The sequence below is a fragment of the Dreissena polymorpha genome, chromosome 10 (genome assembly GCF_020536995.1).
Source record: "Dreissena polymorpha isolate Duluth1 chromosome 10, UMN_Dpol_1.0, whole genome shotgun sequence".
Classification (NCBI taxonomy): domain Eukaryota; kingdom Metazoa; phylum Mollusca; class Bivalvia; order Myida; family Dreissenidae; genus Dreissena; species Dreissena polymorpha.
The window spans coordinates 81,577,358-81,605,352 of NC_068364.1; the positions used below are offsets into that span (position 1 = coordinate 81,577,358).

At 36.8% G+C, this 27,995-nt stretch overlaps 1 protein-coding gene across 1 annotated transcript in view; it reads left to right on the forward strand.

Moving 5' to 3' along the window:
• Positions 1–27,995, forward strand: part of LOC127849279 (titin-like) — a 215,281-nt gene that overhangs the window by 61,521 nt on the left and 125,765 nt on the right. Inside the window, 21 exon segments of the mRNA XM_052381996.1 lie at positions 177–421; positions 642–761; positions 1,345–1,536; positions 4,268–4,465; positions 4,929–5,042; positions 8,146–8,268; positions 9,000–9,191; positions 9,801–9,971; positions 10,284–10,463; positions 12,440–12,568; positions 14,142–14,330; positions 14,819–14,995; positions 15,860–16,009; positions 17,174–17,296; positions 17,760–17,951; positions 19,379–19,562; positions 20,170–20,276; positions 20,809–20,939; positions 21,222–21,442; positions 24,409–24,705; positions 27,678–27,832. Of these exon segments, the coding sequence (XP_052237956.1) occupies positions 177–421; positions 642–761; positions 1,345–1,536; positions 4,268–4,465; positions 4,929–5,042; positions 8,146–8,268; positions 9,000–9,191; positions 9,801–9,971; positions 10,284–10,463; positions 12,440–12,568; positions 14,142–14,330; positions 14,819–14,995; positions 15,860–16,009; positions 17,174–17,296; positions 17,760–17,951; positions 19,379–19,562; positions 20,170–20,276; positions 20,809–20,939; positions 21,222–21,442; positions 24,409–24,705; positions 27,678–27,832 (3,590 nt within the window).

The following is a 27,995-nucleotide window of genomic DNA, read 5'->3' on the forward strand; positions in this document are numbered from 1 at the left end:
TTTTTTTTTTAAACAGTTAGATAACATAATTTTGTAAGAGGTCATTTGGGCTACTTGGTATTTCCCAATGTTTGCAAGTTATTCGTTACCCAAATGTCATTTGGTTATTTCATACAATTTCCCAGTTTATTGAAGTCATTATTTTAATTGCAAACATTTGATGACATTTTTTTCAGACATACTCGAAGCATCGAAGACCTGCCTTGATCTAGGCCATGCCTTGCTTGCCAGAATCAAGGAAATGGGAATGCATGCAGACTTTACTAACCGACACGCAACCACATCAGCGTGCTACGGAATTGAACATCTACTTGAACTACTACAAGACCGAAGACGAAGGCTGGAAGATCTCTGGGAACAGCGTAGAATACGCCTCGAACAGTCACTGCAGTTGTACCAACTCGACCAAGAAGTCAACAAGGTTAGATATTGCTCTGTTGTAATCAATTTCGTTGGTATTATATTTATAAGTTTCATTTTTGCACTTAAAGTACTGAAAAAAATCATTAATAATGGCACCGTTTTACTGATCCCCAATGCAATAAAATAAAATCTCTAAAAGGGGTGCTATTTTGTCAATGTTGAGGACCATTATATTGGTCAGAAAAATAATATTTCGTACCATGTGTGTGTCTTGGCAGGTCTTGAGTTGGTACCGCAGCACAGGCACAGCACAGTTACAGAGAACAGAGCTGGGTGACTCCCTGGAGACCGCTCTGCACATCCAAGCCGACCACCAGAGATTCGAACACCAAGCTAGAGTGAGTACGCCATGAGTTTGCTTTCATGATTTATCCCTTTTCAGGCGGATTTTTATAATAAAATTTTAACTAAACCTTAGTATTTTACTGGCCCCTGATTGCCTTACTTCCCTGAAGGATAGCCAACTAAGTATTTTACTGGCCCTTGATTGCCTTACTTCCGTGAAGGATAGCCAACTAAGCATTTTACTGGCCCCTGATTGCCTTACTTCCCTGAAGGATAGCCAACTAAGTATTTTACTGGCCCCTGATTGCCTTACTTCCCTGAAGGATAGCCAGCTTAAATATCTTATTATATAAGTATAAACATGGCATTTTAAAATTAATTTATCAAACTACCCATATTGTCTATTATGTGATTTACTGGCACAATTAAAAAATAAAATAAACTGTACCATTCTTTGTCTTAAAAGCAACTTGGTAATTCATTCTGAAAGTTCTTCTAATAATTGATTTCAATTGCTTCCCAAACAAACATGTTAAAAGTTACCAGTACAATGTATAACTAATTGCCTGTTGTTTGACTGTACGTAGAAAGTTAAACTTACTATGCATAACTGATAATTTCCCGTGTTTTTGCCAGGATATACAAGACACCGTGCTCCAACTAGTACGTAACGCCGACCAACTCCTTCGCCGCACACATCTCGATGCCGAGGGTGTACGTCGGCGTCTACAGGAAGTGGACGCGGAATGCGAGAACTTTATGATCAAGATCGACATACGAAGAAAGAACATCACATCGGCCGTGTCATTCTTTGACAAGGCTGAAACGGTATGTCCATCAGTTTGTATTATTACATTGGTCAATGAAATATATATGGTTTTAGGATGAAATTGCTTTAGGACCCTGTGGCCAGATTTAATTTAAAGTATCCAAATCTTAAAAAGGTGGAATTATTCATGAACTTGAAGTTAAAATAATTTTGAAAATGTAATTGGATAACAACAGAATACAGAGTTAGTTTTTAGCTCATCTATTTTTTGAAAAAAAATTATGAGCTATTGTCATCACCTTGGCGTCGGCGTTGGCGTCCGGTTAAGTTTTGCGTTTAGGTCCACTTTTCTCAGAAAGTATCAATGCTATTGCATTCAAACTTGGTACACTTACTTACTATCATGAGGGGACTGGACAGGCAAAGTTAGATAACTCTGGCGTGCATTTTGACTGAATTATGTGCCCTTTTTATACTTAGAAAATTGAAAATTTTGGTGAAGTTTTGCGTTTAGGTCCACTTTTTTCAGAAAGTATCAATGCTATTGCATTCAAACTTGGTACACTTACTTACTATCCTGAGGGGACTGGGCAGGCAAAGTTAGATAACTCTGGTGTGCATTTTGACAGAATTATGTGCCCTTTTTATACTTAGAAAATTGAAAATTTTGGTTAAGTTTTGTGTTTAGGTCCATTTTATTCCTTAAGTATCAAAGCTATTGCTTTCATACTTGCAACACTTACTATCGTAAGGGGACTGTGCAGGCAAAGTTATGTAACTCTGACTGGCATTTGGACGGAATTATGGGCCCTTTATACTTAGAAAATTGAAAGTTTGGTTAAGTTTTGTGTTTTGGTCCACTTTACCCCTAAAGTATCATATATATTGCTTTCATACTTGGAACACTCGCAAACTATCATAAGGGTACAGTAAAAGGACAAGTTGCGTAACTCTGGATGTCATTTGTACGGAATTATGGCCCTTTTTTGACTAAGTAACTTTGAATATATGGTTAAATTTTTTGTTTTGATCCACTTTACTTCTTAAGTATCAAGGTTATTGCTTTCAAACTTCAAATACTTTCATGCTATCATGAGGTTACTGTACCTGGCAAGTTGAATTTTACCTTGACCTTTGAATGACCTTGACTCTCAAGGTCAAATTATTTAATTTCGCTAAAATTGCCATAACTTCTTTATTTATGATTAGATTTGATTGATACTTTGACAAAACTACTCTTACCTGACATACCACAATAGACTCCACCCAAACCCATCGCTCGTGCCCCCCCCCCCCCCTATTTTTAATTTTTTTTTTTTTTTTTTTTTTTTTTTTTATGATCATCTCACAAATGACCACCACACCCTCACACTATACCCCCCCCCCCCACCCCACCCCCTCCCCAATTTTTTTTTGAAACGGTTAAAAAACAAAACTATTTATTTTGATTATTTTATGTTTGAAATACCATCCAACCATCGCACCCAAGAATCCCCCCCCACCCCCCCCTCCCCCCACCCGAACCCCCCCCCCCCCCTAATTTTTTTTTTTATTATTATTATTATTTTTTTTTTAAGATCATCTCACAAATTACCACCACACCCTCACACTATACCCCCCCCCCCCCACCTCACCCCCCCCCCCAATTTTTTTTTTTTTTTGAAACGGTTAAAAAACACAAATATTTATTTTTATTATTTTATGTTTGAAATACCGTCCAACCATCGCACCCAAGAATCCCCCCCCCCCCCACCCCCCCCACCCCCCCCCCCACCCCCCGATTTTTTTTTTCCTTTTTTTCGCATTTTTGGAAGATAATGTAATAAATGTCCACACCCCCACACAATGCACCGCTCTTCACTCCACCCCTCCCTCCTTTGTGATTGAAAATGAGAGTCCCTTCACCTTTAAAAAGAAAATAGATGAGCGGTCTGCACCCGCAAGGCGGTGCTCTTGTTTTTATTGTTTCCCAAGTTATAATTATAATATGTATATGTATTTTGGTCCATCATTGACCATTATTTTTTATGTATATTTTTAGCTCAGCTGTTTTCAGAGAAACCCGAGGTATTGTCATAGCCAGCTCGTCCGCTGTCCGCGTTGTGCTAAAACCTTAATATTGGCTCTTAAATCAAAGTACTTCCACATCCAACTTCAAAACTTCATACGTAGCTGCACCTTGATGAGTTCTACACGCCACACCCATTTTTGGGTCATTAGGTCAAAGGTCAAGGTCACTGTTACCTCTAATATAAAACTTTAACATAGGCTCTAAAATCAAAGTGCTTCCACCTACAACTTTGAAACTTCATATGTAGATGCACCTTGATGAGTTCTACACGCCACATCCATTTTTGGGTCACTAGTTCAAAGGTTAAGGTCACTGACAAGCTTTCATTTATAAAAAAATTCACCCACAGCCGAGCGTTGGCACCTGCTATGCGGTGCTCTTGTTTTATTTTTGTCTTGGTATTAGTATGATAATAAAATTAAATAAATCGTACAAACACGTCACTGTTAATTTAAATGTTTCTGGTACAATTTTTTTTTTTTTTTTTTTTTTTTTTTTTTAGTTAAGGTCACTGACAAGCTTTCAATTATAAAAAAAATGCACCCACAGCCGAGCGTTGGCACATTTTTGTATTTTTTTTTATTAGTATGATAACAATATAATTTTTTTATTTTTTTTATTAGTATGATAACAAATATGAAACAAGTGATTATATTATATATATTTTGTTGTTTATTACCATCATCTTTAATCTAGTTTCCTTCATATTTTCAAAACAGGCTCTTAAAAGATTGAAAGAGATAGAAGTCCAACTGAACACCATGGACTTACCGCGGAACAGCGAGGCACTTGCAGACCGCCATTCGCAGTTGTCTAACGTCATAGTGGAGATCTCCATGGCAGCACAGACCGAGGGTCGCCTCCTACTAGAGAGGGTCAGTAGGGACGACCGCGGCGCTGATGGCGTTAGACACCGGGTACGTTGCCATGGCAATAAGATTGATTTGAGCAAAGCTCATTTTAAATGGAAATGGCTGATTATTATTTGTTCGTGATATTCAACCATGGATATGTAAGAAAACAAAGAATTATGGGTTCTCAAAAAAGATATTGTGATTTATTGAAGTGACATGCAAACAAAATAATCCATTACCGGCTTCTGGGAATATTAGTATAGTTTAAACCTATTTATTTTAGCTCGATTGCATTGAAAGCCTCAGACTTATTGAAACGCTCTTTGAGTTCGTTTCCTGGGCCTAAAAACCAGTACTTGGTGGCGTTGAGAGAATTCTAAAGAACGATCCCTCAGTGGGGATCTAACCCGTGACCACCCGATCGCTAGGCAGACACCTCATCAAATACACCACGGCAACCTATGGGAATATTGACAACCTATGGCAGGTGTATTATCTCTATATTTGTGATTGTCTAAATCTGCAGATGCAGCTACTGCAGACTCGCTGCTCAGAACTTGAGTCCCTCTGTAAGGCCCGCCGCGCTGAGGCCTGGGAGAGGAGCCAGTCCTACCTACACTTCCAGGAGTCATACTCAACTGTAAGAATGCATATGCCTTCGTGTGAAACTTTAAAATGTAAAAGAGTTTGTTTATACCCCTAAGCCCCTTCCCTATTTTTAATAACACCCAAAACTCTCATTCTCTTGGATGTCTTTAATTTAAACTGTGAAGCTCTCAAATGTGAAAGCATTTAAAGTCTTAGAATACCCCTCCCACTGCCCTGCCTACATGTTTGTATATTTATATTGATTGAACCCTCCTGTCCGAATTCTTGTTTATAACGTCTGTTTTCTTTTTATCACATTTTTCTATGACAAAGGTGGGTCTGTTCATTGGGATAACGTGAGGACTGACTTAGGTACTGTGGTGAAATGTACATACATAGATTCCTTACATTTTGACTTGGATTGCCCTTGAGGTGGGTGTTATCAAGGTCACTGTTACTAAAAGCAAAAAACAGGTAGGATTACCAAAATGTTGTGTATTAATTTAATTATACACCTGGATTACCCAGATAGTCCAGTCCACACTGAGTCTATATATTTCAGTTATACACCTGGATTACCCAGATAGTCCAGTCCACACTGAGTCTATATATTTCAGTTATACACCTGGATTACCCAGATAGTCAAGTCCACACTGAGTCTATATATTTCAGTTATACACCTGGATTACCCAGATAGTCCAGTCCACACTGAGTCTATATATTTCAGTTATACACCTGGATTACCCAGATAGTCCAGTCCACTCTGAGTCTATATATTTCAGTTATACACCTGGATTACCCAGATAGTCCAGTCCACACTGAGTCTATATATTTCAGTTATACACCTGGATTACCCAGATAGCCCAGTCCACACTGAGTCTATATATTTCAGTTATACACATGGATTACCCAGATAGTCCAGTCCACACTGAGTCTATATATTTCAGTTATACACATGGATTACCCAGATAGTCCAGTCCACACTGAGTCTATATATATTAGTTATACACCTGGATAACCCAGATAGTCCAGTCCACACAGAGTCTATATATTTCAGTTATACACATGGATTACCCAGATAGTCAAGTCCACACTAAGTCTATATATTTCAGGTATACACCTGGATAACCCAGATAGTCAAGTCCACACTGAGTCTATATATTTCAGTTATACACCTGGATTACCCAGATAGCCCAGTCCACACTGAGTCTATATATTTCAGTTATACACCTGGATTACCCAGATAGTCCAGTCCACACTGAGTCTATATATTTCAGTTATACACATGGATTACCCAGATAGTCAAGTCCACACTAAGTCTATATATTTCAGGTATACACCTGGATAACCCAGATAGTCAAGTCCACACTGAGTCTATATATTTCAGTTATACACCTGGATTACCCAGATAGTCCAGTCCACACTGAGTCTATATATTTCAGTTATACACCTGGATTACCCAGATAGTCCAGTCCACACTGAGTTTATATATTTCAGTTATACACCTGGATTACCCAGATAGTCCAGTCCACACTGAGTCTATATATTTCAGTTATACACATGGATTACCCAGATAGCCCAGTCCACTCTGAGTCTATATATTTCAGTTATACACCTGGATTACCCAGATAGTCCAGTCCACACTGAGTCTATATATATATTTCAGTTATACACCTGGATTACCCAGATAGTCCAGTCCACACTGAGTCTATATATTTCAGTTATACACCTGGATTGCTCAGATAGCCCAGTCCACTCTGAGTCTATATATTTCAGTTATACACCTGGATTACCCAGATAGCCCAGTCCACTCTGAGTCTATATATTTCAGTTATACACATGGATTACCCAGATTGCCCAGTCCACACTGAGTCTATATATTTCAGTTATACACCTGGATTACCCAGATAGTCAAGTCCACACTGAGTCTATATATTTCAGTTATACACCTGGATTACCCAGATAGCCCAGTCCACACTGAGTCTATATATTTCAGTTATACACCTGGATTACCCAGATAGTCCAGTCCACACTGAGTCTATATATTTCAGTTATACACATGGATTACCCAGATAGTCAAGTCCACACTAAGTCTATATATTTCAGGTATACACCTGGATAACCCAGATAGTCAAGTCCACACTGAGTCTATATATTTCAGTTATACACCTGAATTACCCAGATAGTCCAGTCCACACTGAGTCTATATATTTCAGTTATACACCTGGATTACCCAGATAGTCCAGTCCACACTGAGTTTATATATTTCAGTTATACACCTGGATTACCCAGATAGTCCAGTCCACACTGAGTCTATATATTTCAGTTATACACATGGATTACCCAGATAGCCCAGTCCACTCTGAGTCTATATATTTCAGTTATACACCTGGATTACCCAGATAGTCCAGTCCACACTGAGTCTATATATATATTTCAGTTATACACCTGGATTACCCAGATAGTCCAGTCCACACTGAGTCTATATATTTCAGTTATACACCTGGATTGCTCAGATAGCCCAGTCCACTCTGAGTCTATATATTTCAGTTATACACCTGGATTACCCAGATAGCCCAGTCCACTCTGAGTCTATATATTTCAGTTATACACATGGATTACCCAGATTGCCCAGTCCACACTGAGTCTATATATTTCAGTTATACACCTGGATTACCCAGATAGTCAAGTCCACACTGAGTCTATATATTTCAGTTATACACCTGGATTACCCAGATAGCCCAGTCCACTCTGAGTCTATATATTTCAGTTATACACCTGGATTACCCAGATAGTCCAGTCCACACTGAGTCTATATATTTCAGTTATACACCTGGATTACCCAGATAGTCCAGTCCACACTGAGTCTATATATTTCAGTTATACACCTGGATTACCCAGATAGCCCAGTCCACTCTGAGTCTATATATTTCAGTTATACACCTGGATAACCCAGATAGTCAAGTCCACACTGAGTCTATATATTTCAGTTATACACCTGGATTACCCAGATAGTCCAGTCCACACTGAGTCTATATATTTCAGTTATACACCTGGATTACCCAGATAGCCCAGTCCACACTGAGTCTATATATTTCAGTTATACACCTGGATTGCTCAGATAGCCCAGTCCACTCTGAGTCTATATATTTCAGTTATACACCTGGATTACCCAGATAGTCCAGTCCACACTGAGTCGCCATAGTGACATGGGCTCCAACCTTACAGAGGCGGCTGATTTCCTTCAAGTACACGAACAACTAGAGGAAGACATTAGAGTAAGCAGGCCTCAGTGTGTCATGATAAAATATTTAGCGCTTGACTGCGATATCTGATGTAGAAATTGGAATCAATTAAGTATTGTCAAGCATATCACTATTGTGTAGTGTGTTGCATATAGAAACTAAGCAGACTTTGGTATTTAATATAGAAATCGAACAATTAAATATTATGCAAGATTATCACTTTTTAGTATTGTTATTCATACAGAATTGACTTGAAGTTACGTTTGTGAGATCTCAAATTCTTTTGTTTAATTTTTATTTATTACATATTAAATTATCAAGTGTTTATTGTAGCTTTGACTATTTTATTTGGTCCAGTAAACTTGATTTTCGATTGCCAACTGCTATCTGTCATCATGAAATAGCCAGATTGACAATTTCATGGCATCAACACAAACAAATTTGATTTTAAAAATAAGTTAAAGAAATATCTCTTTTCATCACTTTAACATATATGCCAACATTTAAACAAATCACAAACAATTAAAAAACTTTTTCAGAAGAAGAATGAAGTTCAATTACCTCCCTTTTCAGGACGAGAATGCAAAGTAAAAATAACCCCCCATTTTAGAAGAATGCAAAGTGAACATTACCTACTTTTTTAAGACTAGAATGCAAAGAAAAAATTACTTCCCCTTTTCAGGAAAATAATGCAAAGTAAAAATTACCCCCTTTTCAATACAAGAATGCAGAGTTATCCAAAATAACTTACCTCTCTTTTTCAGGACAAGAATGCGGAGTTGCAGGCCTTAAACGAGGCGGCGCAGTCGATGGTCAAATCAGGGGACCAGGAGGCCAGCGCTGCCAAGTCCAAGGTCGAGCACCTTCAGGTGGAGGTGACACGCCTACACCGCGTCACAGAGATCCGCATCAAACTCTGTCTCATCTACGTATCGTTCCAGAGGCTTGTACAACAGGTTGGTTATATCCCTTTGTCTTATGATTTGTCTCCCTTGGTATCATGATTTGTCTCCCTTGGTATCATGATTTTTCTCTCTTGGTCTCATGATTTGTCTCCCTTTCTCTCACAATTTGTCTCCCTTGGTTTCACGATTTGTCTCCCTTGGTATCATGATTTTTCTCTCTTGGTCTCATGATTTGTCTCCCTTGGTTTCATGATTTTTCTCCTTTGATCTCATGATTTGTCTCCCTTGGTCTCATGATTTGTCTCCCTTGGTCTCATGATTTGTCTCCCTTGGTCTCATGATTTTTCTTCCTTGGTCTCATGATTTGTCTCCCTTGGTCTCACATTTGTGTTGTTTTATGTGTTTGGTTTTGTTTTAGATAATGTGGCTTTTTGTGGAGATGTTTTAATTAATGTGACATTTATTTAATTGAAATTTAAGAATAGTAGGTATACAAGTTAATATTTCTGGGAAAACAGGGTGTTGCAATGGTTTTATAAGAAATCTGGATTTTTTACCTGACCACTTTAATATGGATGAAATACTTACGGAAATTCAAAATAAATTCAGATAAACAAACAAAAAATCTTCATATGTACATGTTGTATTGTTTATTTTCAGAACGCAAGCTGTATGAGGAGTCTGGAACACACCCTGAGGTCGGACACAGAAAACCTGCAGGACCTTACAGACACTGCCGTACAGCAGACGGAGAATGTCTGGTCGGAGGTCGAGTCCACCTACAATGACCTTGAAGACAAGGGCAGAGAATTCTTACAAAATTCATCCATCGTAAGTGTGCCTATCTTGGTATGGAAATATATTTTTGTATTTAAAGTAGTATTTAAAGTGGGCTTTTATAAATATGGAAATTTATTCTTGTAGTAACAGTATCCATAGAAGTTTGAGAAATCTATCAGAGAGTACCCATTGATTGTATTTGTTAATCAAATTAGTTTGAATATTGGATTGGATTTGTAATATAATTATTTTTAGCAAATCTGAGAAAATTGTTACATTTTAATTGCTTAAGTTTGAATATATTTGAGACATTGTACTGGTTAACAAATAGGAATAATTGCCAACATGTTTCCTCCATGTCAGATCACCGATGATTCATCATTGCAAATTCGTCGCACCATCCACACAGTTGAGTCAACCCTCTCGGAGACGAGAGATCACATGACGTTCCTGACGACACAGTGGGAGTCCTGGCAGACCCACGTATCCACAAGTCGTCAGTTCAAGACACAGTGGCATCAGTTCATACAGGATGCCAGAAAGGTGAGCAGCCTGGCACTTCCTGCTATCAATTGGGCCTTCTTCAATTGAGTCATCAATTTGCTTTAACCCTTTACCACTCAGAAGCAAAGTGAAAATGGCTATGTGCAAACAGTATAAAACCAGAACAGCCTGCGAGTAACTAGCAGCCTGTTCAGGTTTTATACTGTTTGCTGCTCATCAGTATCTGAGGGTTGGAAATGAAGCCTTTAAAACTGGAATCTAGTAACTTTAAAGAAAGGTCTTTAATTGATATAACTTTTTAAGGGACTACAAATGCGTGAAAATACGTATCTGCATGGTAAAGGGTTAAATGTGAACAAACTGTGGAGAGGTCCCAATAAATTGAGCCACCTTTTGGGAAAACAGGGCTTATATCATGTGCTTAAAGTCTCGTTACAGATTGCCTGTGAAGTCTGCTTAGGCTAATCAGCAAAGACTTTTCGACTTAGACGTGATTTTGTTTAGAACAGACCTCATTTAAACAAAATATTCCACACAACAGGAGAGGTTTGTCCGCGGTTAGCCTCTGCAGACTGCTTGGGCTTGTCTGGGATGACACTTGATGAACATTTATTAATCACAGTTTTCCAGAACAAGGCTCAATTTACCTGTTCACTTACTTCTTATATTCCTTAAAAAATCTAATAATGTCTTGAGTGTAAAAAAACAGCAGAGGCACAATTATGTATAGGATGCACACACCGGAGCTATTGTGAACTATCTGATGTCAATTAAAAGGGACTTGCTCATGTTGTTTTCATAATTTCAAAAATGGTCTTAACCCTTTGCATGCTGGGAAATTTGTCGTCTGCTAAAATGTCTGTTGCTGAATTTCTAAAATTAGCATTTTCTTCGATTTTTTTTAAAGAATACTATCAGAATAGCAAACAGTTTGGATCCTGATGAGACGCCACATTCTGTGGCGTCTCATCTGGATCCAAACTGTTTGCAAAGGCCTTTAAAATTCAGCTCCAGCGCTTTAAGGGTTAAGTTAAATTAAATGAAAATAATTTAGTTGTAAACATTATTTGTGAATGCTGGCTTTGGAAAACTTTACATCTGCCATTATTTTTGTATCTAAAAAAATATTTTAGTGATTTTTTTTTGTTTTCAGAAATTGTGCAATGATCCTGTTATGTTATATTTGAAGAATAATGTGTAATTTACATTTATTCATAACAATTTGTTTAAAATATGTTATTATTTAATATTTTGTTTTGTTTTTACATAAATTTCCAGACATCTTGACCTAACATAGATGTTCAATTTCCAGGTTTTTGTGTGTTTGCAGTAAATTCCAGTCTCCTAGAATCAGAAAAAATATGCTTAGCAACTACAGGCCAATATGTGTACTAATCAATTGATAGTAAATGATAAGTACCAATGACAAGATATTATTTAAGCGCAAAACAATGTACAACAAATACTTAATATTTTACAGTCAATAGATAAAGTACAAAAACTAGAAGCAGATTTCTTCCCGGTATTGGCCGGGGAGCTTGGATCATCAATAGAGGCTGCAAACCAGTATCAGCATCGCCTCGATAATTTTATGCCAGTGTTTGAGGTAATACTGGGTCTTCTGGGCTTGTTTAACTTCACACCCAGTTTTCATATCTGCTTTTTCATGCTGTGTGGTATTTATAAAGAAATGGAAATGTTCAATTCTGATTTAAAACTGCCAATTAAAAATTTGTTTTTAATTTAAATAATTATTTTTTTTACAGCAGTAGAGATTATATGCTTTTTTTAGGCGTTTTATTTCATCATCCATCTTTAGGTGTTCTCATTGATTAGTAGCTAATGGTTAGAATTTTTTTTTAAATAAAGATCACGCAATTTTAAGCATGGATTTGAGCATTTCCATTTCCCTATCCACTGCATTTCACCGCAGTTCTGGTGAGTGGGGCTTTAACTATTGTTGAGTGTTTTTCTCATTGTTGTTGTGGTTTTTCTCTTTCCTCTTTGCCGCACAGACCATTGACCACGTAATGGCCATCGAAAAAGAGCAATTTGAACCCTATTTATCGGGTTACCTGGGTAATACGCTAGAAGAAGCCCAAGAACTGCAGACCAAACTGCAAAATTTCGAGCCCGACTTTCAGGTAGTGTCCCGCCAGAAAAAGTAGTCCGTCTGCCTGCTGCCATTGCGATATCCCCACAGAGAAACACATAGATTCATACGCACCTTAAGCAATTACTTGAATGTGGTACTTTTAAACAGATACTGCTAGATCCAATATCGTGACTTAGTTCAGTTGCATGTCAAATGTATAATGTCACATTTCTCTTGCATGAATTAGTATTAGTGAAAGGATGTTCTCCTGTAAAGTGTAATGCCTTTGTTAGCCAGACATTTTCCTTCTCAATTTATTTGACATGAAACATTCCATTTTGTATTTCTTTTATTAAAATTTACTTAGTTTTTATTATACCATATCTTGTACTTAAAAGAAGTTCTTTTGTCATTACATCAACAAAACCTTCTGTTTATTAATGTGGTTGATAAATATTTCCTTCAAAAATTTACAAGATACAAACTATGACTGCCCTTTCATAGCTGTTAATGCCCAGTATGAATTTTGTATCCTATTTCTATTAATTCCCATTGAATGTATAAAAATAACATTCTTGTGAGTATGAAAGCATTAACCTAGCTTGTATAATATTTTTGCGTGCATGCATGCATTCAGTTTTATTAAAAAAATACTCACAATTTCATCTTGTATTGCATGTGAATTAACCCTTTTCTTACACATTCTTACCAGTCATTCATTTTTTACTAGGATGTGAAACAAGCTAAATTTGCTAAAAATGTTTTATTTCCATTTAGAATTAAAATATGGCACCTTCTGCTAAGAAGTGTGGGTGTACAATTTAAAATTCACTACTTTTGAAATCTTGTTTTTTTTAGATGTACACTTTGATATTGACTACTGTTACCAAACCATACTATAACAAAAAATTATGTAAAATATGGAGTTATCAGATATGAAAAGGAATTGTTGTAACATGCACAACTTAGTAATAGATAAATGTTTGTTTTGAAACTATTCCTTGTCTTGCACTGTTCATGAAAACTGCCAAATATGTGAATGTTAACTATCGCATTTTATTTGGTTGCCACACTTACATATGTTTATATTTATTATTAGATTCATTTACCAGATTTAATCAAGGTTTAATATTATATTGTGTCTTATGTGCTACTATGCATTATCCAGTACAATTGTTGCCAGATATTTGCATGTTAGCATTGTATACCCAATTCAGTTCCACCAACATTTGTTCTGGATTGATCATGGTAATGCCACATTTGAAGTATTATATTAGGACAAGAATGAATATTTCTGTCTAGAAATTTAAGCTAGGAATAAGTTGAATCTATCTCAATATAATTACAAGCACATATTTTTGTTATGCCTTTTGTTTTTCCAAATAATAACATAGGGTAATAATAGCAACTGTTCTTGGAAAAAAAAATTCAACAATTAATGTGATGTCTTACCATTGACACATAAACACAAATAATTTTAAGAACATGAAAAAAATTTATTTACTAACTTCTCACAAACAAATTCTGTGAAATTGCCTCTTTAAATTATGTTCTACACAGCATTTGGTTACACTGCACCATATCCTCCATGATGTAAGGTTACACCACACTTTGTTCTACAGCAAGCTCAAGCTGAGCTAGAGGACCATCTTAAGACCGCAGAGATGATTTCCCTGAAAGGGGACACGAGGGGCCAGAAGGAGCAGATTGTGAACGAGCTGGTGAAGGTTCACCAGAGGTTCCAGGCCCGTATTCATGAGTACCAGATTTTACTGAAGATGACCATACAGTTCTTCAAGAACTTGGATCAAGTGAGTTGCTGATGGGAGTTTGTGTGCTTTGTTTGGTTTGGTGAAATGATAGTATAGCTGATTTATTTGTTGACATGTGTTAGCAGCCAATAATCATGATTGTTAAACTGTTAATATTAGTAATGTAAAAAGGTGCTCTACATGGTTAAATTTAACTAGGTATTAACATTTTGTAATGGAAGATCACTAGTTTCTCATGGAAGAAATTATATCTCAATTTTTCATTTGGTATGCAAGTATTTTTGTTTTTTGCAGACTTCCACAAAAAAATTCACTTTATGATGTATACACATACAATACATTACAATTATTTCATTTCCTTAATTATGGAAAAATTAAGAAAATTCAACACACCAAAACATTTTAATATCTGTAATAAATTGTGTTTTGTTTTCAAATATGCTTTATACTTTCCAGTAGTGAAATGGAAAAAATTATATCATACCTTTTCCCAGCTTGACTAAAACTTATTTCATACTTTCCGTTAGCTTGACAAACTGATTGAGAAGACGGAACATGAGTATATGGAGTCTGAGCTTCCGTCGGACCTGACTCGAGCCGAGTCGATGCTCGAGGAACACAAGAGGAAGAAGCAGGAGATCTCGCACCTCATCAACTACACCGCAGACGAGGGCGAGAAAATAGTGGTGCGCGTCAGGCAAACGGTAAGCGAGGCTGAAGCCTCATTTTCTAATATTGTTTTTTCTCTCAGGTGAATGCTAATTGCGGTTTACCCTTTACTTCTTAATCAAGGCTTAATTTACATTCCTTAGATACTGATGAGCAGCAAACAGCCTAGAACCTGAACAGCCTGTGAGTTACTCACAGGCTCTTCTGGTTTTATGATTGTTGCATTTAGCCATTTTTACTTTGCTTCTAAGTGTCAAATGCTGAAGCCTCTTTATTTCTTGCAATTTAATGATTGTTAATTTTTCTCAGCCTAATTTGTATTGCTGTTAAGGCAGCTAGCTCACCTATTACAAACTAAAAATTACATCAATTATTGTTAACGCTTAAGAAGTACAATTGGATATCATTATAACATTATAATTTCAAACAGTTCTCTAGTTGATCTATTTTGTTATTAACCTGTTGATATTGTCAGAGGCTGCATGGGTCACAATAAGGACCCTCTGACTTATAGTTTAATTTTAAGATATTAATTCTATGGATTGATGGAAGAAATCATTCATTCTTCAACAAGGGTATGCTTTCTCCTGCTGATTTTCTACTTTACTATGTTGTATTTAACAAATAGTTCCTGTTTTGTCTTGATATACTTGCATTTGTATAGTTTTTGTGAACACTTGTATTTTTTTGTTGTTGAAAGTATTAATATACGAGGGTGAATTGTATGTTCAGATTTATTTGTATATCCTCTATTAGCGTGTATTAAAAGGTAAGATCATTGGAACTTTTTCAAATACAATATTGAGAAGTAAATTTGTTTCATTTACTGAACCTACTGTTTATAACTGTAATCAGAAGCCAATCTATCTAGTAAACCGTTTTGGGACTACTTTTTCCAGGATGCAGAGGCAGTTGCCAAGGACGACGTGCAGAAGGTTCTTGGAGCGGCCGATGAATACAAGCGTCGCTGGAACCATACCTGGGAGGAGCAGGAGCGCAGGCTTAGACAAAACCTGCAGATCTGCCAGTTCAACTTTGACCTACGCACTGTAAGAACCATGTTGCTATTACAAGATTTATTGTCATTAGACAGATCTGCCAGTTCAACTTTGACCTATGCACTGTAAGAACCATGTTGCTTTTACCAGATTTATTGAGGCGCGTCCTGAGAAAACTGGACATAATGCATGTGCGTTAAGTGTTGTCCCGGATTAGCCTGTGCAGTCTGCACAGGCTAATCAGGGATGACACTTTCCGCTTTTATGACATTACGTTTAAATGAAGTCTCTTCTTCGCAAAAATCCAATTTAGACGGAAAGTGTTGTCCCTGATTAGCCTGTGCGGACTGCACAGGCTAATCTGGGACGACACTTTACGCACATGCATACAGCCCAGTTTTCTCAGAACGCGACTCTATTGTCTTTAGGTCACCTTTGACATCAAACAGTATAAACTTTTTTACTTACATTTTATCGTCTTATGTTAACTTATACTTTGATTTAAAACTGTATGAACATTGTTGCTTCTTATGGTTTAAGCTTTATAAGGTCATCTTTGACTTTGGTACTGTAATGGCCCTGATGCTTATAACAGTTTAAGTGTAAGTAGGTCAACTTTGGCATACAAACAGTAAGAATCAATTTGCCATTCTGTTCAGGTCTAACTAAAGTGGTTGATTTCTACCAACTTTGAACCGTATTCTGTGTGTTGATGATTGGCCCTTATACCAGAACATCAAGTGTTGGTATTGACGTGACGATTGGCCATTGTAGGGCATCAATCTGCAGAGAGAACAAAGTCTGCATAATTCAGCCTCTGTACATATGTGTTTCAGTACAATAAACATTAATTTTAGCACATTTTTGTAAAATAAAAAAATAAGATAGTTTTGTTGGTTAAAAACTTGAATAACTGATGGTATGTTATGGTTTGAATGTATTCAGAATTCTCTGGAACATATATTGAGTGTTTAACCCATTTATGCCTAGTGTCTAGAATAAAAGGCCTTGGCAAACAGCGTAGACCCAGATGAGACGCCGCATGATGCGGCGTCTCATCAAGGTCTGCGCTGTTTGCTTAAAGGAATTTCTGTAAGAAATATTCTAAATATAGAAATAAATATACTAGACATCCCTAATTTTGGAAATAAATTGATCCAATTTAGAAGGATGGGAGAGTCCACTTGGCATAAATGGGTTAAATGTCTATTTAAGATTCACTCTGAGGTGGATGAGCTACACCACCACCTCCAAGCCAGGCGTGGTAGCTATGGCAACTCATTGGGCGGAGCCCAGATGACATCACAAGCTTTCAAGCAGTTTGAAATGACTGTTGAGGTATGAATTTTTAGTTGTTATCAATTTTAAATTTTCCAGCAATACTTTACTTGACCATTAAAGCTGTAGTAAATTTTACAAATATTTATGGCTTTATTGTAACAGTCTTATGATTGGTATTGGCCTCAGCCGAATTCCTATTAAGTCACTTTCAAAATAATGAATGAAAAAAGTTGTTTTGATGTCAGTCATTAAGCCAACACAATAGGAAATTAGTGCAAAGTAACAGCAAATCTTTCCTTGATTCAAATTATGTGTATAAACTCTTGAACAAATAAAACGCAGACTTTCAGAAAGGCAAAGATGTTTTTGTTCGTACAATGAGAGTTTATTTGTGTGTGTCATTATAACACAAAAAATGTTTTAATATCATCACTGTTGTCACAGCGACTATAACAGTTGCTTTGGCATCATTGTTGTCATGGCGGTTCTAACTGTTGCTATGGTTACTGTTGGTTACCAGCTGATAGAGAAGAAGATCGAGAACTTCAGCAGCACGGCTGAGCTGATGGTTCAGGAGGAGCACTATGACGCTGTGCACATCAAGCGGGAGATCGACATGCTCAACACCAAGTGGACCACCTTCCACACCAGCGTGAGAGACTACCGGGAGATGCTCGACACGTCCATCGAGTACTTCAAACTGGTCGAGGAGGTAGGCAGAATTGAGAAAAATTGTCATGCTTTGAGTACTTCAAACTGGTAGAGGAGGTAGGCAGAATTTAGAAAATTTGTCATGCATTGAGTACTTCAAACTGGTCAAGGAGAGAGGCAGAATTTAAAACATTGGTCATATGCTTAGAGTACTTCAAACTGGTCAAGGAGAGAGGCAGAATTTTGAACATTTGTCATATGCATTGAGTACTTCAAACTGGTCAAGGAGAGAGGCAGAATTTTGAACATTTGTCATATGCATTGAGTACTTTTAGATGGTCATGTGCTTGGAGTACTTCAAACTGGTTGATTAGAGAGGCAGAATTTTGAACATTTGTCATATGCATTGAGTACTTCAAACTGGTCAAGGAGAGAGGCAGAATTTTGAACATTTGTCATATGCATTGAGTACTTCAAACTGGTCAAGGAGGTAGGCAGAATTTAGGACATTGTGAAATGCACTGAGTTCTTCAAACTGGTCAATGAGGTAGGCAGAATTTAGAACATTTGTCATGCATTGAGTTCTTCAAACTGGTAAAGGAGGGAGGCAGAATTTCGAACATTTGTCATGCATTGAGTACTTGAAGATGGTTGAGAAGTTAGGCAGAATTTAGAAAATTTGTTATGCATTGAGGAAACTGGTCGAGGAGAGAGACAGAATTTAGAACATTTGTCATGCATTGAGTACTGCAAACTAGTCAAGGAGAGAGACAGAATTTTGAACATTTGTCATATAATTATTATGCATTTAGTACTTCAAGAGGGTCAAGAAGTTAGGAATAATTTAGAACATTTGTCATGCATTGAATACTTCAAACTATTCACTGAGGTACGCAGAATTTAGAACATTTGTCATGCATTGAGTACTGCAAACTAGTCAAGGAGAGAGACAGAATTTTGAACATTTGTCATATAATTATTATGCATTTAGTACTTCAAGAGGGTCAAGAAGTTAGGAATAATTTAGAACATTTGTCATGCATTGAATACTTCAAACTATTCACTGAGGTACGCAGAATTTAGAACATTTGTCATGGAGGTAGGAAGAATCAGGAAAACTTCTTCATTTGGTAAATGGAACACTTGGTTGTCTTATGCTTAGAGTACTGCAAACAAATGGAGTATTTAGTAACGGCTGCAGAAATGTTTTGAAAAAAAGCAGCATTTTCCTCTCAAAGTAAAATGATTCCGATGATAATATTTATGATGATATCCTATTATATTGTGTGTTGACGTTAAAAAAGCAAATTAAAACCACACTAATGCTTAAGTCCTCTGGACAGCATTGTTAGTAAACAAACGTGCTGCAAAACAATAAATTCTACAATTTCGAACCCTTGTAAATCTCGTCATGAAGTCAATAATAATTGAAGAAATCATTTAGATTACAAATGACATACTGCTCTGAATTGAAACTTATTGTTGCAGACGGAGCATTGGATGGCTGATGGCAACGACCTCCTTATCACCCTTAGCAGCAATGCCAACAGGTGCTCGAAGCCTGATGATACAGACGAGCTGCTACGTCCAATCAACAGATTTGTGGAGGAAGGAAAACCAGTCCAGGATGAGAGACTGAACCAGATCTCAGAGCTGGCTGTACAGCTGTATGGTATGTGGTGGAGATGTCCGAGGCCCGTCTTCATCAACCTATCCGTAGACTTAAGAATAAATAACAGACTTAGAACCAAGAAAAATGCGTTTGAATATATACAGGCCACCTCTGGTCAACTTGCTATTAAGAAAATGATGTGGAAAGATGGGGTTTATACCAAGTTTTACTAAAAATTACAAAAATTCTTGAAAATTCACATGTTCTTTATTCTTAGACTTAAGTGTAAGAATTGTTTTATTAATACGAGCCCAAAATAATTAGGCAACAGGGTTGATATGTAGAGCTGTCAGTTAATAAAACAAAGTTTTCTTTTATGAAGTAATATATTATTCAAAGTGAAACTATATGCAAATTATTCAAATGTCCTTATCACTTTATGCTAACGAGTTTGCATGTTCATCTTTCATTTAATGGGTTTTATTGATAATCAAAACTGTTATGACATGTTTACCCATACTTACACTTGTTAGCGATTTTTAATGTGAAAACCTGAAGAGAATAAAATGTTACTTGGACTAATATATGATTACAATATTTTATGAAAATCAATGTTTTCACATTGCTGTGAATCTGTTCCCATAAATGCTGTGAATCTGTTTCACAGGAGACGAGGGCCCCAGCCGGGTGCACAATCTGTACGTACAGTACCAGGACCTCATGCAGAACTTCCAGCAGGCCGAGAATGAGGTCGACAAGCTCAGACATAACCTGGTAAGGAACTGTGGGTGATGTAGCTAAATCTTAATTGGGTATTGAAGATTTCAGCAACAAGGCCCAGATTTCTGAAGACATTTTCTTGCTCATCAGTTATAGCATGAGAACACAGTTGTAGACAAGCTCATACACAACCTGGTAAGGCAATGTGGATAATGAAGTTTTAAGCAACATGGCCCAGATTTCTGAAGATTGGCTTAAAACATTTTCTTGCTCTTCAGTTATACCATAAGAACACAGTTGATGAGAATAATTAAGAGTTTTTCAACACTGCCCAGATTTGTAATGATGGACTTTTATTTAATGTTTTCTTGCTTTTCAGTTATAGCGTAAAAACAAAGGCATGATTTTAGCAAATGATTGTATCATGCTATGTTTCCACCCCTTCCATTTTTCTTAGCCAAACTGCTGGTTTAATTGTTTGTTATGGTTCCCAACATCGCCATTTCTCCCATTTATCATTTAACCCAACTGCTGTGTTTTTTGACTGCACTGGTTCCCGACATATCTATTGTGTTACCTGTTCCAGGAGCAAATGGACCAGGAACCAGCCATGGAGCAGTTTGTCCCCATGGAGGTCACAGTGACCGCCCAGGCCCCACCCCGCCCACCCCGTATCACTCAGCATCTCAAGAACGCTGAAGTCATGGAGGGAACAAAGTAGGAGTTGTTTTAACTAATACTATTAGTGTGTACTGAGTGTTATAAATTTTGTGATGATGATGAAAATGATGATGATGATGATGATGATGATGATGATGATGATGATGATGATGATGATGATGATGATGATGATGATGATGATGATGATGATGATTAAAAAAAAGTAGGGAACTGATGAATGGTGATTTTTATCATGGTGATGCTACTGCTTATAATATGGAAGCTGATGACCTTATTACGAAAATATATAACTTAAATTCTCATTCTCCATATTGCCAGGGTGGTATTCGAGTGTCACATCGAGTCAGAGATCACATTCGAGGTGCGCTGGTTCAAGGACAGCCTCCCTTTGAACTCCCCCGACTATGAGACGCGTCTGGATGGCAACAAGGCGACGTTGACCATCGAGGAGACATTCTCTGAGGACACGGCCCGCTACACTGCACGAGTAAGGAACGGGGCAGGGGAGGCGGAGTCCTCCGCATATCTGCATGTGAAAGGTAAGTCAGTGGGAGAGTTTGAGCCCATTGGGCTTCTTGTACGATGGGGTTAGATCTAGAGTCAAACTGCAGGTTGTTGCATGTGAACAATTATTTCTTCTATGTTGACCTATGGGACAACAGTTTACAAACATGAGTTTTCTCAGAACAAGGCGCATATTGTTTTATAATCTGTATTGTTTATTAATATTCAATGGCTACTTTAGTATGCTAAATTCTCCTAATTGTAGGCTTAAGACCTATAATTATCCTGGATTTATTAATGAATGAGATAACAGCAAGTAAATGGGATGTTTTTTAACAGACTAAGGTGTTTATAGCAGCATCCTGTGCCTGTTTGGATCCTAGATCTTACCCAACTGTATTCTTATAGCACTGTGAGAGAGTGTCATCTAGCATACATTTGGGCCGTGCTGTGTGAAAAGAGGTTAAATGCACGTGAGAAAAGTGTCTTCCCAGATTAGCCTGTGCAGTCTGCATATGCTAATCAGGGACACCACTTCCTGCTTTTATGATATTTATGCCCCCCTTCGAAGAAGAGGGGGTATATTGCTTTGCTCATGTCGGTCTGTAGGTCGGTCTGTCGGTCGGTCTGTCGGTCCGTCCACCAGGTGGTTGTCAGACGATAACTCAAGAACGCTTGGGCCTAGGATCATGAAACTTCATAGGTACATTGATCATGATTCGCAGATGACCCCTATTGATTTTGAGGTCACTAGGTCAAAGGTCAAGGTCACGGTGACCCGAAATAGTAAAATGGTTTTTGAATGATAACTCAAGAACGCATACGCCTAGGATCATGAAACTTCATGGGTAGATTGATCACGACTTGCAGATGACCCCTATTGATTTTGAGGTCACTAGGTCAAAGGTCAAGGTCACGGTGACCCGAAATAGAAAAATGGTTTCCGGATGATAACTCAAGAATGCATACGCCTAGGATCATGAAACTTCATGGGTAGATTGGTCATAACTCGCAGATGACCCCTATTTATTTTGAGGTCACTAGGTCAAAGGTCAAGGTCACGGTGACCCGAAATAGTAAAATGGTTTTCGGATGATAACTCGAGAACGCATACGCCTAGGATCATGAAACTTCATAGGTACATTGATCGTGACTCGCAGATGACCCCTATTGATTTTCAGGTCACTAGGTCAAAGGTCAAGGTCACAGTGACAAAAATCGTATTCACACAATGGCTGCCACTACAACGGACAGCCCATATGGGCGACATGCATGTTTTACAAACAGCCCTTGTTTTCTTTTAAAGAAAATCTCTTATAGGCAAAAGTCCATTTTGGGTGGATAGTGTCATCCCTGATTAGCCTGTATAGAGTGCACAGGCTTATCTGGGACGACACTTTACAGACCTGCATTAAACCCCCTTTTCACAGAGCGCGGCTCATTTAAATAAAAGGCTCAATGTTCTGACACAAAACAAAATAAGTATTATCTTTATATGTCTGTTTTGTTAACTAATGTTTGAGAATAATACCATTTGTGCATGCCTAATTTAAACGAAATTTTCATTAGGCAAAAAGAGCTGCACAATAATTTATTGATATTTATACTGCATGCTTCATAGAAAATATATTTGGCACCAATGTTTTAGTTTATGCTTGTGATTAAAATTGTTTCAAAAACGTACAGAATAATTTTTTTATATTTTTATTCAAATTCTTAGTTTACGTATGAGAGGTGTATTGTGCACATTGTATATAATTAACATTGCATTTTAGATGGAACCGTATATCATGCAAAACGAGTGATAATTTTGCCCGATGTTATTCGAATTGATGGTAATCTCTTAATAGTTGTAGATGAAGGTTGGCCGTCTTTTGTTTGGGAACCCTTTAGTTGGGGTAACAAGGTGTTATAGTAGGGGTATTAAGACTTGTTTTGTTAGGTAACTTTTGTTTAATGCAGTAAATAAGAAGAACATGGTTGTTAAGGAGCTACATTTCATTTGGAGTTTGTATTAAAGGGCTATTGGTTTTGATTATGTTTTAGTTTGTATTTCTGTGATTTTTTTTATAGCAAAGACGCTTACTCAAATAATGAACTTAACTTAAAAAATATAAACAAAATAAGCTAAATAGTTCTTCTTAGATACTTTACAAACATTTTTAATCAATAAAATAATGTTTTAAGTTATGTTTATGACAAACAGACATTAAGTTCTAGTATGGTATATAGTTATTAGTCCCCTACAGGTTTCACCGGAGGTGACTTATGGTTTTCCCACTGTGTGTCTGTCACACTTTTCTGGATCCTGCGATAACTTTAAAAGTTCTTAATATTTTTTAATGAAACTTGAAACATGGATAGATGGCAATATGGACATTATGCATGTCATTTCATTTTGTTCCTACGTCAATAATTCTGGTTGCTATGGAAACAAATAGACTAGAAATACTGCTGAAAATGGTGTTTTTTTCTGGATCCTGCGATAACTTTAAAAGTTCTTCATATTTTTTCATGAAACTTGAAAAATGGATAGATGGCAATATGGACATTATGCACGTCACTTCATTTTGTTCCTACATCAAAAATTCTGGTTGCTGTGGCAACAAATAGACTACAAATACTACTGAAAATGGTGTGTTTTTTCTGGATCCTGCGCTAACTTAAAAAGTTCTTCATATTTTTTCATGAAACTTGAAACATGGATAGATTGCAATATGGACATTATGCATGTCATTTCATTGTGTTCATATGTCAAAAATTCTGGTTGCTATGGCAACAAAAAAAAGTATTCTGACAATGGGGGAATTTCTGACAATGGTGGAGCCGGTAGAGGACTTTTATTGCTTGGCAAATGCAATAGTCTTGTTTCTAAAATAAAATATACTTAAAATGGGATACTTTCTTAGACACTTAAAGAGGCTACCACTGAAGAAATAAAAAAATAAACAAGAATATTTAGTCCCCTGCTTTCAAATTATTGATAATTTTCACTTTTCAGAGACACATCAGCAAATAGTCCCACCAGATTTTACAAAGAACCTAAAATCCGTTGACGCCCTCGAAGGCAGCCCCTTTGCCTTTGAGTGCCACATAATGGGCATCCCTTCCCCCACAATAAGTTGGTACAAGGACGAGATCAATATAGACAATTCCCCCGATTACGTCATTACCAAGATCAATGGCACGTGTTGCCTGAAGATAAAGACTGTCACACGAGAGCACAGCGCTCGGTACACGTGCAGGGCAAATAACCCTGGCGGTGAGGCTGCGTCTTCCGCCCGACTTGGTGTTATTCGTAAGTTCCCATACTTTGCATGGGAATGAAACGTGTGAACCACCTGTCCTTGTAATTAATGCAGTTTGACCGTGTCTCTGTCTTTGTCTCGATAAAAAAGCATGCAAGTTACCCCCGTTACATTAATAGCATTAAACTGTCCTCACGTATTTGAAAGTGCAATGCATTGAATCAAAATGATGCGTTTGACACCTGTCCTTGTAATTAATGCTGTGTGACCTTGTCATTATCTCTGTCATGATAAAAAGCTTGCAAGTTAAACTCTTTCTATATTTTTCTATTTTTTAGAATGTATCTGTCCTTGCTTATTTGTCAGTACAAAAAATCCTTTCCTTATTGTTGGTGACATGTCTTTGTTGGTTTCATAATAATAAGCATGAAAGTTTGCCCTCTGTCTGAAGAACTTAAATGTCTTTGCAACCTCAAAGTTTCAGACAAATGCTAATCTTTTATTTCACCCCTTAAGTTTCTTCAACAGTTGAAGAGAATGATAGTTGGAATGATTGCAATAACTCAACTATAAGCCCTTTTCACCTTTTGCTGATTTCTTTTTTTCTAAACAACAAGTGAAATTCCCTTCAATAAACAAATAGATGTTGTTTCATTGTTGAGCCATATGGTTTAAAGTTCAAAATAAATACGACTTTTTAGCCTTAAAATGAAGTAATAGTTTTAAAGTTTTAAATATAATATATAAAAAAAAAAATCGTTTTAAATGAATAAATCAATCCAGTACAGCAAATGTAAGCTGTTATGAACAACTGTTACATAATCATGATTTATTATTTTATAACTGGTATTTATTCTTCCCAAAGAAATAACAATTCCCCAATTATTATTTCAAAAAGTATTTGATCCAGTCATTTCAAATCTTGCATATTGTGCATTATGATATAAACCCATAGATTGCTCGCTCATTGTCATTTTTTACCGCTGTAAGTGTTCATTTATCCATGTTTTATTGAAGGAGACAAACGGCGGTCTGATCAGCATGATACCTGCAAGTATTTTTGTATCATTTATTTCTTCCCACCATTTTCTTGCAATATTTGTTTTTCCCCTCATTTTGTCATTTCTATTTGCACTCAATTTTGTTTGGTTACCAGTTCACCAGCACTGTTCTGTGATGCCCAGCATTTCATGTTGCTTTGATGGCATTTGCAATTTTTTAACTGAAATGTATAACCTTTGTTTATGATCTTGCAGAAATTGTTCCAATGAGACTAATCATATTTTAAATGTGTGTGTTGCTAAAAAAACTTAAATGTTTCTTCAAATCTTGTCTTTATGCAAAAATTGAAAATTTATGATAAAAATAAATTGAAATTGGTTATTTATGCAATTGATATGGATCGTGGACATTACAAGTAGGTAATGACAGGATTTTTAAATGTATTGGTAGTTAAAAAACAAAACAAAAATCTTCGAATCTTAATAGACAAATTGAAAATGTATGAGTAAAATATTTGCTTTTGGTGTAATAGATTTGAATGCTGGACATTACAGTGAGCTAGTTAGTTTTACAGGATTTTGATTTTGGATACATCTCCCGTTTGCATGGTCCCCTCCACTATTTCCTTCTAGCGTAGTCAGAAGCTCTGTTGCTGTGCATGTCGGCTCAGTTCCTCTGGTTTCCTAACCCTTTCCCACTTACATACGCATTTTGATGTGCTTGTAGTCTCTTAGAAATTTATATTTAATTGAAGACCTTTCTTGCTAGAATCAAGTTTTAAAGGCTTGATTTCCAATCGTTAGATACTGATGAGCAGCAAACAGCATAAAACCTGAACAGAATGTGAGTTACTCATGCGAGTTACTCGCAGGCTGTTCTGATTTTATGCTGTTTGCACATAGCAATTTTCAATTTTCCTCTGAGTGGGAAAGGGTGTATCTTCTATTGCAATGTTCTGGGCCTGAAAATTCATGTATTTACCAAAGCATTCATAAAGTTAAGAATATACAATTATAGATTTGTACCCAAGAAAAAGTACTTTAGAGTTTTCATATATTTATTGAGGGTGTTACTGTTGCTACCATAAGCATGTCATTTATAAACTGGTTTAAAGGGGCCTTTTCACAGATTTTGGCATGTATTGAAGTTTTTCATTGAATTCTTTATATTGATAAATGTAAACATTGGATCTAAAAAGCTCCTGTAAAAAAACAAGAATAAAATTAAAGAAAGAAAACAACGTAACCCTTAACTGGGCTCGAACCACTGACCCCTGGAGTAAAAGTCCATCACTTAGACCACTCTTGTTTCAAGAAAGTCTCTTCTTAGCAAAAATCCAGTTTAGGTGGAAAGTGACATCCCAGATTAGCCTGTGTGAACTGCACAGGCTAATCTGGGACGACACTTCATGCACATGCATAAAACCCCCTTTTCACAGAGCGCAGCTCCATATATTTTTTATCCAGACTTATTTGTTGTTCTATGACCTGTATTGCTATTTTCAGAGCATGCTTAGCTTGGTTATAGGTCATTCCTTGTTGTTGTAAAGTAATAATAAAAAGTACTGTTCAATATTTATACATGAATTTACTTTATCTAAATAACATGAATTGTTGACAAAAGCTGTACTAATGTTTAACGTTTGCACATTGTTATTGCAAAAAAATGCACACATTTCAAATTCTTAGCTTAAACCAGGATGTTAAACATTATGTATACATTATTGAGATGTCTGCATATTATTAACTAAGTCTTTCTTTCTTATTATTTCTTACTTAAAAACCTCTTGTCTTGATAGGTTCAATTCAAGAATCATTTAATTTTAACTATAGAGAAACTTTTATCACATAGTTAAAAAAAACGAGTTAAAAAAACAGCAGCTCAAAGACCAAGAGGATACAATTAAAATTAATTGGTGTCAAAAGCTACAAACGTGATTCAGTTAAAAAATAAACAGAAGCTACACATGAAAGGTTCCACGTTCAGTTTTTTGCTAAGACTGCATGTTTGTCTGTTACAGCTGCCCAAACTCCCATCATACAGCAACCACTGAGGGATGTTGTGGGAGCCGAGGGCAAGCCTGTCCGCCTGGAGATCGTGTTCTCCGCCAGCCCACCACCCCAGGTCATGTGGTACAGGGGTCCAGAGAAACTCACACCATCACACCTGTACACTGTAAGTATAAACAGTGTTGGAGGGGGGGGGGGGGGGTGTGAATGCTCTTTCACATCTTTACACTGTAACTATAGAAAGTATGTGGGGATATTTGAGTGTGCAGTGTCACACTGAAAGTACAGTTCATATTTGGGCATATCTGTTTGTGTGCTCTTGTCGCACC